We start from the raw sequence: 13,096 nt of genomic DNA on the forward strand, positions 1-13,096 counted from the left end.
ATAGAGAGTGATAGAATGTATTATTAAGGTCTTCGTGAAGCACAAGGAGAAGAATTTCTTATGCACAAGAAACTATTGTTCCTTCTCTGCCCTTGAATCTAACAAGGTTTTCAAGAAAATTATGACCAATGTTCAAGTAATTATTATAAATTCGGCAATATACAATTAGTACTAAAATGTTCATTATTGTAAATTGCCGAAAAATGCAAAAACAGCAAAATATGCGCAGGTTTACTGGATCTCTTATTAGGTGTTGCCTTTTCGCCAGTTTCATTAAGTCACATTATAATCACTTTTGTACTAGTTTCATTATAAAGTCAGAGGGTAACTCTAACCAAAACTCTAATGTGTTACCTCCATGGTTCTATAAATGAATGCAACACATCCTGTATGAATACACAATATATACTTTCATTTCACCAATGCCAAATGTTTCTCCGACATTTAATCCTCTTAGACAAACAACATTACAAAAAATGTTCAACTACATGTACATTAAAGATATCAGAATAATCATTCACTGGGTTTTTATTTTTGTTTATTTCATATTAATGAATAAATATACTGAAATAAAACCCCACTTAACATTCAAATTTAACAACAGTTTTGTTACTTTCACAAATCTGTCAAATTAATAACACAGTGAATATCTTTTAAACATAAAATCTATTAAAATTAAATCCAGTGAACAAATATGTTATATCAGAGTTATCATTTATCGCATGTACATGTACATCGCAAGCAGATTGTTTATTTATTGCAGACACTGGGTGATTTAAGCCACAACATGGTTTTATTTAAATTCACTCACATAACTTTATATATATATATATATATATATATACACTGTGAAATACTTTATTTTAGCTGGAATTAATTTTCGCTGAAAAGGCATTTTGGGTGTTTTGTATGGAATTTATTTTCACTGATTTTTGACGAGTTGAATGTGAAATATGGGGAAAAAAGTATATTCGCTGGATTTTATTTTCACGGAATCATCCTTTCAGCGAAAATAGCGAAAATAAATTCCAAGCGAAAATAAAGTATTCTACAGTATATAAATATATGGCCTTATACAATATAATATGATTCAATTCGAAAAAATGAATTGTCTGTATTGCAGTCATTTCCAATATCTGTTCAACATTTACTCTAATCAACCACTTTCAGAGAAATACAATTTTAATTCTGTGCGACTCGATATCATTGACAAAAATGCTTCAATCAGTTTATTTTCTTTCATCTCTTTTGTTAATTTAAGACTTTGAATCTATTCAATTATTTAAATGTACAACTATGTACCTGTATATGACTTATTAATATTATTATTTATTGTCTATTTTGTTCATTCTTTATAAGGGTCATGGATGAGACTAGTTCTAGGGAACTATTTTCATGATCCTCACTATCAACAATTTATATAAATATCTAAAAATATATACTGTGGAATACTTTATTTTCACTGGAATTAATTTTCGCTGAAAAGGCTTTTTGGGCGTTTTGCTTGGAATTTATTTTCACTGATTTTTGATGAGTTTAATGTGAAATATAGGAAAAAAAGTATATTTCGCTGGATTTTATTTTCACAGAATCATCCCTTCAGCGAAAATAGCGAAAATAAATTCCAAGCAAAAATATAGTATTCTACAGTATATCTAAAATTCAAATTATAGACTTATTTACTTTAACTTTACTTTTATTTACTCATCTGTTTATATATCACATTTATTTGTATATTATTATATGTATATATGTTTATCGTGAAATAAACTTCATTCATTTCACCAGAGTGAATAAGCAATGTTACAAAACAATTGATCCAAGTCACTTAAAAATGTGTCACACATGCTGTTGATACAAAAGAACTTCCTGCATTTGTTCTATTAGCTATTGTTTATACGGTATATACAGCATCTGGACAGGTCTGACACAATGGGTAAAATGCCCAACAATGATATTATGATTGCATTAACACTGAAACTCAGGGTGACCCCTATATATATTTTTTTTCATTTTAATAGAGGTAGTAGCTTATACAGGTTGTGAGCTAATATTTTCTATAATTTATTCTGTAAGTTTCTTAGGGCCTTAACTCTAATCCTAATTTTGCACCTTCCTCTCTTGTAACACAAAGATTTATTTAACATTTAAATACTAGTACTAGTTACGCTCTTTTGTCTTTTTTTATAATATTTTTACTTATATTTTGTTATTATTTTAAAACTCTTTTTTGCTGTACTTATCCTATGTAAATCTTTTTATACAGAGGCAATAAAGTTATTAATATTATTTATAAGCCCCCCCCCCCGAGTACACATTTGGAGGGACATATAAAAATGCAATGGGGTGGAGTGTTAGGGTTTGGGTTTAGATTATGGGTGGGGTGGCCTGAGAGTCAAAGTCCTGACAGTGATCTAAAAATAATAACAACTATTAGTGAACCTGTGTAGAAAGAACTAGAAATGTTATCACAGTCATCAGAACAGATTTTACATGTTTTCTAGAATTGGGTTGGAAATTTCGATGTGTTCTAAGATGTAAAACATTTTTTTTTTAGTATTACCTCCTTATTTGCTGTAAATTTGATTTGACACGCCATTACACTAAGTATTGCTACATTTTACAATCACATCGTTAATCGACCACCAAAGTAACAATGTACCAATAAACGAACGTAAAATGGCCCAACACACTGCTGACTCACAAATTCGATGAACATGTGAGGTGTGTTGTGTTGTGTTGCGTCACATTTGAAGGTTACATTTCCATGGCTTTGTGTAGCGATTGTTGTTGATCGGGTGATCGATGGGATTTCCTGGCAGCGTTCAACTTACCTTGGGTATGCGTCAGTAAAAACTGGCTCGCCAACAACATGAATGGTATCCAAACAGCGAATCGGAAAGTCCGTTCATATAACATGTTCGTAAATAAACAGTTTAAGCTTTTAAAAATACTCCAAAATCCTGGTAAAGAAGTAGAAATCCAAGAGAAAACCACCTGAATCAAACGTTTCGTTTCGCTTCCACTATGCTCTCAATTCTACTGTTTTCTATGACGTCAGTGTCACCTGATTAATACTTCCGGGTTGTGCAACGGACAAGGCGTGTTCGTAAAATTGCCCTCAGTGTCTTGTAAAAATATTACATTTGTTTTTTGATGAACGACACTGCCCTCTCAGCCAACACTGCATAGTTATATAATAATAATAATAATAATAATAATAATAATAATAATAATAATAATAATAATAATAATAATAATAATAATAATAATAATAATAATAATAATAATAATATTCTTGAGCGATGTTCTCTGAGTCACACACCGTTGCACCAAACATGAATACAAATCACATTAGGAGAAAAAATAACAGTTTTCAAAATACTTTAAAAATAACATTACCATTAAAATCGAAGAACTGTCTTCTAAACAAATTAATAGTCTGAGATATAATGCATTGTAGCGGCGGTGGATGAAATATCATTAATACCTGACCGACACGGGGGAAATATTCTATGTAAAGATTTGTTTCAGTCACAAGAAACAATAAAGAAACTTATTTTAGATTTCTGATCTTCGTGATAAAAAGTAACAAACTGAACATACCGGTAATAACAAATTAAGAATATAAGCTATTCAAAAAGAATTGGAACTATACTATGATTATTAAAAAGTGATCGTGGTTCTTGGAATTTCCACAGTCACATGAGAACAGAACTGACTGGTAACACCGTAGTCTGCACTTATTTGTGATCTGTTATCATTTGTTGTTGGGCTCAGCTGTCGATTAAAAATGCGCAAATAACCGAAAAATCCCTGAAAAAAGCAATTGAAAAAAATGAAACGTCCCGGAAATGACAAATAGTCATAGTCAGTGTTAATTAAATAACATTATATTCTATTTATCAGAAATTTCCGGATCAGCAGTATTATTGAGTAATGATTGATATTAAAAAAAACACAATGTATATTGGTCCAAATTTCAAAATTCGTGTTTCAGCGTACTAAAACTCGGCGAAATAGCATTGTGATTTGGATTGACGAATTAGAATAACCTGTCATCAGTTGTGTGTATCAGAGAGGATGCTGGGAGACGACGTGTCGAATGGTGCGCACGCATCACGATTGGAGAACCTTTAACTTACTAAATATTATATTGTTGTTTTGACGTTAATTTATAGATTGTGGTAATATTTCATATTTAGCATATAATTAAAATCAAAATTAATATAAAATTATTGTTATTCGACATTTAGCACTGTTATTTGGTACCATAATCATACTGTTTTATATTACGAATCATGTCTATTACTTTCAAAAATAACAATCCACCAAGCTAGAGAGACTCGTGGCTACTACAAAATGGCCGACGCTAGTAGACAGGAAAAGCTGGCTGCAGCTCGAAAAAAGGTATGGTTCACCGATAGCCGGTTTTCAATTTTATGTTTTGTAGCTTTCCCCGGGTGAGCGGCTTTCGTGGGTGCTTGCTCGATCTACTCGCGGGAAATATCACTGCAGTACTTGTTGGAAAATAATAATCACAATACTGGCACACCTCCGGTACGGAACCCAGGGAGAGAGTGTTACCTTTAATGTTTGGGTAGCTGGCAGCTGTGCCACAACGATGCTAGATTCCTAGTTTCAGATAAATTTCGGGAATCTGGGATATTTATCCCAACAATCGCTTATTATCTTAAGCTATGCTTCAATATTTAATATTTATAATTATAATATTTATTTTAATAGACATTTAGAAGAAAGTTAGTTGATTTTTTAGTGGTTTACGTCATGCAATAGCCCCAATATTTGGTGTGTTTTAATTACTCGTATGTGAGTTTTAAAGGATACGAACATAATATTGATTCCTGCAAAATGTACTAATTGCAGAACTCTTAATTTGTCCTCTGGGGGTTGATGGTAATTTGAAAGAGCGCAAGCATGGATCCTGTGAACTGACATATTACCATGAATTTGTTGCATGTCGTTTATGTTGTCAGAGTATAGGACAAACCTATTTCTTTCATTTTTATAAATATTTATTGCAATGGCAGTTAAATCACAGACCTTAGAGATTTTCTAAGGTCTATGGTTAAATAAAACCAGTCAATCAGTGTGCACGATGCTGTCATTTGAAAATGTTCTGATGCTATTCCATTGGTAAATAGAAAACTCTTGTTTCAGATCAAATTGGGAAATTTATAAAAAAAAAATGATTAACACAATTTATCAAGGAATGAAGCTTGTGCTCTTTTAACACGTGTGATATATTATTGTCAAACTTGTACAAATGACTTTTACTGTACAACATGCGTAAATTACATTGATTGACACCTTGAGTATCTGCATGTAAGGTGTGGTGAATCTGTACATGTCTTGCATTCATACTCACTGCTTATATGTTCAACACACTTGTTACTCTCTTCCTGCCAGCCTTTCCCAGTATTGTGTGTTTGTATCTATGTGCTTGGGGATATATTCACATTTCAGTTTAATTAGACTGTACAATAACATTTACAGGTAAAAATATACTAATCAGTCAAGATAAGTCAGCAAATTATGAATAATTTAAAATCCTAAATATTCATAACTTAAACAGCAGTTGCAGTTTTTATAAGTGCGTGCAGTGATGTGTTGGCTGTTGTAATTTCTGATCGATTGTGTATTTGCTGCATGGAATGGATAGAAGTTCCTGCTTATCCAATCAAATTTGGATTTGAACGCTACAGATTACAAATTTGTAAGCTTGTATCAAATATGCTTTTGCTGACTTCAGTGTAATTTTGTTCAATACCAATTATCATTTGAAACAAATTATGATAAGTTCTGCATATTGAATGGAAGTAAAGTTTGGTTGTTGCGAAAAACATCTTTCCAGCATGACAATGTTTCTGTGAAAGTTTTAAATATCCTGAAAAATTCCTGAAACGTTCATTGATAATATGATTTTTTTTGCGATTTATTTGCTAATATTTGAAAGAATTTTGAAACTATTGGTAGAATCATATTGTATTGTTATTGGTTATCGTTAATAACATTTCTGACATACATGTATCAGCTTATTAACTTCTGCAATAAGAAAACACATCAAATCTCAGTTGTGTACAGAATCAAGCAAATGTTCTAAAATATTAACATAGAGCAAACAAGAGAAATATTTTTGTATTGAACTAGTACTACATGTATGAGGGAATCGGAATTTAAGGGACTGACTATTTACAATGTATTGCAATTGCTCCTCCTGTAACCACCTGCATGAAAATACTATAAAAGCATTTATTATCACTGGCATTTAATTTTACTATTTTTAGCAATTTCACTTTTAAGTTCATTTGGTAGAAAGTTTTATTGCCAATTTTCATATTGACATGGATTTAATTGCGGATTTCACTCACGAACAAAAATAGCAAAACTAAACCAGATGGAAAATTGTAATATTTTTTTTCTCAAAATTTTCCTGTTCCCCCCTACTCTTCCCTAGCTGAAGCAGTTCCAGCAACAGAAGACCTCTGGCAAAACTCCTTCCAATTCACCGACAGCATCTAAACCCAGAAGTAGTAATAAAACCAAGAAGAACAAAAGTAATTCAAAGAAAAATACAGTGAACAATGACAGCGATCGAGCATTGTCGCCAGAAACCACCACATCTGCAACTACAAATTGTACCGAGCCTCTCCAGCCACCCGTAAGATGTTTTCTATTTTTTGATTTTTATCTTATCTGTTGTCAAAGTTGTCATAGTCGTTAGCTTTTTTTTTACATTCAGCAATGTGGTGGTTGCCCGGCACTGATAAGTGTGTAGTGGACATATTTATGCTGTTAACTGAATTGAACTAACATTTGTGATGCACATGGAAAAAAAATTATATGCCAGTTGTTAGGTCGTATTCCGTTTACATGTACCTGATTGTAAGCGTGTTCTATTGTGTTATGTCTCAGTGTGTTAATACTTTGTACAGCACACCAGTCACTATTATATAAATGTTTTACCCGGCTTACACTATAGTTCCTATTAATATTTTGTAATATGTCACTTTTCATGACCTCTAAAGGTCACACATCCTGGTGCTTTCGTAGGTATGAAATTCAAGAATAATCTATTTTATTGATATTTCAACACAATTTCCTAGACTTTACTATATTTTTCTCCAACTTGTGTAAAATGTTTCTTTTAGGAACAAAAAGACGCATTAAAATGCCCCAATCATGCATGATTGTATTGTATTGTATTTCTGCCATTCACAGTACCAACGAAACTACCAAGATGTGTGACCTGTAGTATGTGGGGTTCGTGAAAGTGGACTAATTTAGTGTACTATGTTAACCCATTGAGCACCAATGTAAACTTTTGTAATCTTTCCACGATATAAACCCACATAATTTTTTCAAAAAATGTAGCTGATGGAAAATTGTATCCATTTGGTCCAAAATTATAAAAAAAATAAATATAAAAATGGTGAACAATTTATAAAATGTTGTGGAAAAATTGAAAAATTGTGGCTTTCATTGGGTTGAGGTGTTGGTATGGAAACTTGCATGCTTGATAACTAGAAGTACATGTACCGGTAATCTGCATGTAATTCGCCATGTCTGCAAAATCAACTGATGGATTTTACCAAACATGCCAGCGAGGGCTTCCAGCCGAAATGTTGGCTTCGCCTGACTTTAATACATGTTTTGCTTGGAATTTATTTTCACTGATTTTTGATGAGTTTAATGTGAAATATAGGGAAAAAAGTATATTCGCTGGATTTTATTTTCACGGAATCAACCCTTCAGCGAAAATAAATTCTAAGCGAAAATAAATTATTCTACAGTAACCTGAATTTGTATGCTTCAATACATGTATAAATTGATGGTTCACACAGCATGTAACAATCCTTGCCATTCAAGCTTATACAGTGTATGATCTAACTTAACATAAATAACAAAAAAAATCGGTCTTGTACATGTACAATGTAGCTATAATCCTTGTTTAAGTGCTCCTACCTGTATGCCAGTCTAACACTGCCAATGTCTCAGAGTCAAACCATGTGTTGTAGGAATGTCATTGATGCTTTAGCTGTCTGAATGCCAGAACCATGATAGCCATTCTACATTTAGACTAGGTCTAAATGAGAAGCCCATCTCCAATAGAAGTGCATGTACAACTGTATGTACAAAAAATTGTATTTGTTTTGTACTGAATCATTGAAATATTACTTATTTGTACCGTAGAAACACCTCTGTAATTTATACACGTATGTACAAAATGTACAAGTGTGTATGCTACTGAGAGAAATATGGTATTCATTTTTTTTTATTTCTGGAGATAACTTTTGGACATGCAACTGGATTCGGTCAATAAAGGCAATAGAAGATGTTTGCTTATTCATTTGTTTTTTTTGCTTACAATTTTTTTTATTTATTCACAGATATCAAGCGATACATCAAGAGATGACAGTCTAAATGTTTCATCTCCATCAAATCCTGTACCAGAGAGGTATGTTAACTGATAACATAACTGGGACCGATCCCATTTTTACATTCATAATACTTCATGCTGCTTACAAGTGTTTTCTTTTGCAATCTGATACAAGATGCCTAACTGACAGCCATCTTTGTTTTTCCCAAAATAAAACATTTCTACTAAAATGATTCTGAAATCTCAGGCGTGAATGCAGATTTGACAGAACCTTTTTTGCCACCTGCACTGCACCACCTGATTGCATGTGCACAACTAATACATGCAATCTTACAATGAAAAGTATGGATACTATGCCGCGTCATTCTTTTTTAGCTCCCTAGCCTTGATTAAACTAGATGCTGCTTCAAATATTGGACTCAGATATTAGAAACTGTTAGTTTTTAAATATACACAATAAAAATGAAATTTGACATATCTGTATCAAACGGGTGTACAGGTATATAGTGCATTGTGGGACAGTTTATGTAAAATGTGCCTGGATTACAAATGGTAAAAATGTGTTCAATTGGATGCAAACTGTCAATCAATCATTTGCGTCAAATGTAATTATGATTGGGTGTATACTGAATGTAATTGTAGTAATTATTGAACAACCAGTAATTATATTTTGTCCATGGCTATATTATTGAGTTCAATTCACATGTCTGCTGTGATATTTACTGGTATCTAAAAAACATATTTTTACCTGCATTGTAACAATTTGTTTCAGGACCATTATTGTGTATAGCTAATTTTTACAGTTGAATTATTGTCATAACTTTCGATTGAGATCCTATAAAGCAGGGTTTTTTTTTAATTTCTCAGGCCAATGTCTTCGACTGAAAGCTTGCGGCAGATCTCAAGACAATTGAATGGTCTCATGTCTGAGGTATGTTGAATGCCATTAAACCATGTGGGCAGTTTGTAAGATTTCAAGCCATTTAGCCCCTAATAATAATAATAATAAAAATAAAATTTTTCTTGCTTAAATTAGAATTAATAATTCCAGTCAACATTTTCATTTGGGTGGTGGACTAAAAGTAAGGGTTATTAAGCATGTTGGATAAATCGTGAAGACAAAGAAATTGTATTTTTTTTTCTCTCTAGTACATGTATAAGTGTGTATAATAATAATAATACTAATTTTGTGTAAATAATCACTAATATGTCATAGTGACATAGTGTTGTACATTGTATAAAATTATTTATCGATAATAGAATATTTTATGTTCTGTGGTTAATATGGAAAATTACATTCCTTGTTGCTCGTTTTAGAAGTACATTTCCAATGCATGTATGCCTGAACAATATTTGCTTTGGTTTTCTTGTATTAGAAGTACCTTTGTACTGATTATTGTTGTACTACATGTAGCTATCAGGATGTTTATAATGTGCACATGTTTTTCTAATGGAGGAAGGTGTACTTGCATGCATTCAGTGGGTAATAAGGTGGTCAGAAGTTGATTCCGCATTGGTGTGGAATAAGGAATACAAATTAGTTTGGGAACACCATCTGTAATTACACAAGTCACTAGTACAATATATTTAGATTACCGGTATACACTGCTAAGGAGAGATAAGTTTGTACAATGTAGAGTGCTTGATAAATTGTTAGAATTATAATTTATTATTGGTGAAATATGCATCAAACTATGCATTCCTGTTCTACACTAATGCTGCTGATTCATCTAGTGACTACGAAAGGGTGTACCCTTGCCTAATTTTAGACCACTCTGAATCCTGATGGTATAACACATATATCTCATACTATCTGAATCGCCATATAAAATTAATTAATTTGTTGAAATTATCATTAACACACACAGTTTGTGGAAGTGGATTCTCAATATATTGAGAATCAATATATAATAATTTAATACTTTTGAGAACAATTTCAGACTCACTAAGCAAATTGGTTATTGACCCCTTCACTATGCCCAAAACCACTGCAATGTTTGGACCTACTTTGATGATGTAAATGTGCACCAGAAAGGGCGAGAGTTGGTGATGGCACAATTCCATGTCATGCATGTAAGGTTACCTTAGTCTTGGGTGTTCCCTCCTTCCCTACAGGCATCATTCTTGAATAGCATGGATGATCCAGTTATTGATGAGGATGCTGGTATCAGGGAGCTTGAGGTATGTGGTAAAGCTTTGTATTTAGACCAATTAAAATACGATAAATACTTTATTTTAGTTGGAAGTAATTTCGCTGAAAGGACTTTTTGGGTATTTTGTATGGAATTTATTTTCACGAGTTGAGATGAGTTGAATGTAAAATATAGGAAAAAAGGTATATTCACTAGATTTTATTTTCCCTGAATCATTCCTTCAGCGAAAATTAATTTTAAGCAAAAATAAAGTATTGTACAGTAGTGTGTTTTTGATAATACTGGCAACAAAATGGGGGTAATAAGTTGGTAGGTATAACTTTTATTTTGTAATATTTTTTTATTTTACTCAGTCTTGCAATTGTTGTCAACATACGGTTAGATAGGAGCAGTTTGCAAATGAAATGTTCATAAATACATGATGTGTTAGTACAGGCTGTAATTTTTTTGTATGAAGAATTTGTCTAACATGTTGCTAGAAACAGGAAGTGAACATCCTCCAGTAGTGACTTTTTAGATTTAGTCATGAAATTAGACAAGGTTGAGTCACCGGAAACACACTACATGTATATATTAATTTGCATAAATTAGGCAATTTTGTTATTTCATTATCTTTCAGATTTAAAAAAAATGTATGCATAGGTAATTTGGGGTACTATACCCCAGAAGTATGTGCATATTAATTACCTAATTTACATAAACTAGGCAATTTTCTGACATCTCAATAACTAATTAACAGATTTAAATAAACTTGGTACATACTGTAGGTTGTCTGGGATATCCCACAGACTGCGACCCACTCATGTACAATCAAATGGAAATCTACTGCTATATATTTTTGGAGGATTATGAACCTCAACTCTGCGAACCAGACTGTTTTTATATTGTGCATCTCAAAATAGCTGTATAGCAAACAGGTTCTTGTTGAAAAGACTGATCCTAAATTTGTAATACAATTCACGCCTCCATTACTCGTCAATTTAAATTTCAATGCCCCCATTACCCTCAGTACATGGAAGTTCTTTCTAAGCTTTCTTGTTTCTTTGTTATTAGGTACAAAATGATCATAATTTCTGCATTAACAGGTGGTATTATTCAAAACATTTCAAAAAATAGCAAAACATTTATGCAAAAATTAGTTATTGCAGTATAACTCTGCTTTGTCTCTAATAATGCACTAACCATATACTGCCTAGGTGTTTCAATTGTTGGATGCTTTCACATACATGTGTTTGTAGCTTGCAAACTCACTAAATGTCGTCTTTGGCTTATAATATTGTTATTTGCTTTTTAGTCGCGTAATCGTGAACTAGCGTCGGCACTGGAGACTAATGTCCAAACTAACCAACAACTGACTCTGCAACACGAGGAACTAGTAAGTGGACAGTTTTAATTTTGATATCTTCTTGTATCTACAGCATGTATTTTATGATGTTATTAAAGGGGCACTACCAGTTAAGCCTAATCTCACAACAAATTTACTTTCTGGATTAAAATTACAATGGATAACAAAAGATAGATTAACTTTGTAAACAACATAAAAAATAGTGTCCCATGATTCTTTGGTGCAATCCGTGGGATTGAGTGGTTCCCCCTTAAACCATGTTATTAGCCTTGAGTGGACTGTCAACAGTCCCTCAGACTTAATTTGTTTATTTTTCTAAGAGAATAAAATGAAATGCCAAAGGCGACTGCACAATACCATTTCAGCCTGAGGCTATTACAGCTCTCAATACCATCACACAGCATTGTGGATAACGCAACATTGACTGGCCATTGATATCATAAATTTATTAACCAATCTCATAGTGTGCAGTGTTAGATCATAAATTGGTCGCTTGTTGAGTGAGCTTGCTGAAGTGAGGGTTGGCATCTGACCATATTTATTTCATCTGTACTGAACAAACTTAGTCATGAAGACCTCAAACCAGTTTAGTGACAAGTCATTGATAGCTAATTGCAAGGCAGTGTTGTAGTTCTTACAGTGCCGATGGGCAGTGGAAGGACACCAACTGACGAAATTGTATCCTTTCTCTTTCACTTAACAGTGCTATGATTATTTATTCAAAAAATCCTAAAATAAAACAAACGGATGTGTGACCTGTGACATTCTGACCTCAATTGTCTGTATGCCAATTTTATTATGTCATCATTCAGCATGCTTAATTAATATCAACACTGAACACATTGCCGAAATGACAACAGCATTTCTTAGACGACTTCAGCAGTTCATTTTTATTCTCTCAGGGAAAAATAAACAAAGTAGGCCTGAGGGTCCATCTTACAGTCTAGCATTGTGTCCTGAATGCAAATTTTATAGGGGAGATTACAAATCCATGTATGTTTTATATTATTTATGAAGCTAAATGTTTTGAAATTAAAAATAGCCGACATGAAGCTTTTGCACTGATGTCGTAGTGACCAAAGAATAATGTATGCCACACTGATAAACGCTTTGTGGAATGGAGGATGGTCCCGGCATAAGAGACTGTTATTAAATAAAAATCATTTTTGTTCATAAATATTATAAATATAAACATGG

The 13,096-nt window shown here is 32.6% G+C and overlaps 2 protein-coding genes across 6 annotated transcripts in view; one reads left to right on the forward strand and one right to left on the reverse strand.

Moving 5' to 3' along the window:
• LOC100376545 (multiple epidermal growth factor-like domains protein 9) overlaps window positions 1–3,037 on the reverse strand; it is a 33,823-nt gene extending 30,786 nt beyond the window's left edge. The window contains exon 1 of the mRNA XM_006825243.3: window positions 2,835–3,037. Within this exon, the coding sequence (XP_006825306.3) occupies window positions 2,835–2,919 (85 nt within the window). The 5' untranslated portion in view covers window positions 2,920–3,037. The remainder of the gene's footprint in view (window positions 1–2,834) is intronic.
• A 1,292-nt stretch (window positions 3,038–4,329) lies between these two features.
• LOC102801315 (golgin subfamily A member 2-like) overlaps window positions 4,330–13,096 on the forward strand; it is a 38,169-nt gene continuing 29,402 nt past the window's right edge. For 3 of the 5 annotated variants that reach the window (XM_085492486.1, XM_085492487.1, XM_085492488.1), the window contains exons 1-6: window positions 4,330–4,410; window positions 6,479–6,682; window positions 8,412–8,479; window positions 9,269–9,332; window positions 10,517–10,582; window positions 11,849–11,929. In XM_085492486.1, the coding sequence (XP_085348612.1) occupies window positions 4,363–4,410; window positions 6,479–6,682; window positions 8,412–8,479; window positions 9,269–9,332; window positions 10,517–10,582; window positions 11,849–11,929 (531 nt within the window). In that variant the 5' untranslated portion in view covers window positions 4,330–4,362. The remainder of the gene's footprint in view (window positions 4,411–6,478; window positions 6,683–8,411; window positions 8,480–9,268; window positions 9,333–10,516; window positions 10,583–11,848; window positions 11,930–13,096) is intronic. The other 2 variants (XM_085492489.1, XM_085492490.1) reach the window with 1 other exon arrangement.

This window comes from Saccoglossus kowalevskii, chromosome 17, assembly GCF_978046115.1.
Source record: "Saccoglossus kowalevskii chromosome 17, keSacKowa6.1, whole genome shotgun sequence".
Taxonomy (NCBI): domain Eukaryota; kingdom Metazoa; phylum Hemichordata; class Enteropneusta; family Harrimaniidae; genus Saccoglossus; species Saccoglossus kowalevskii.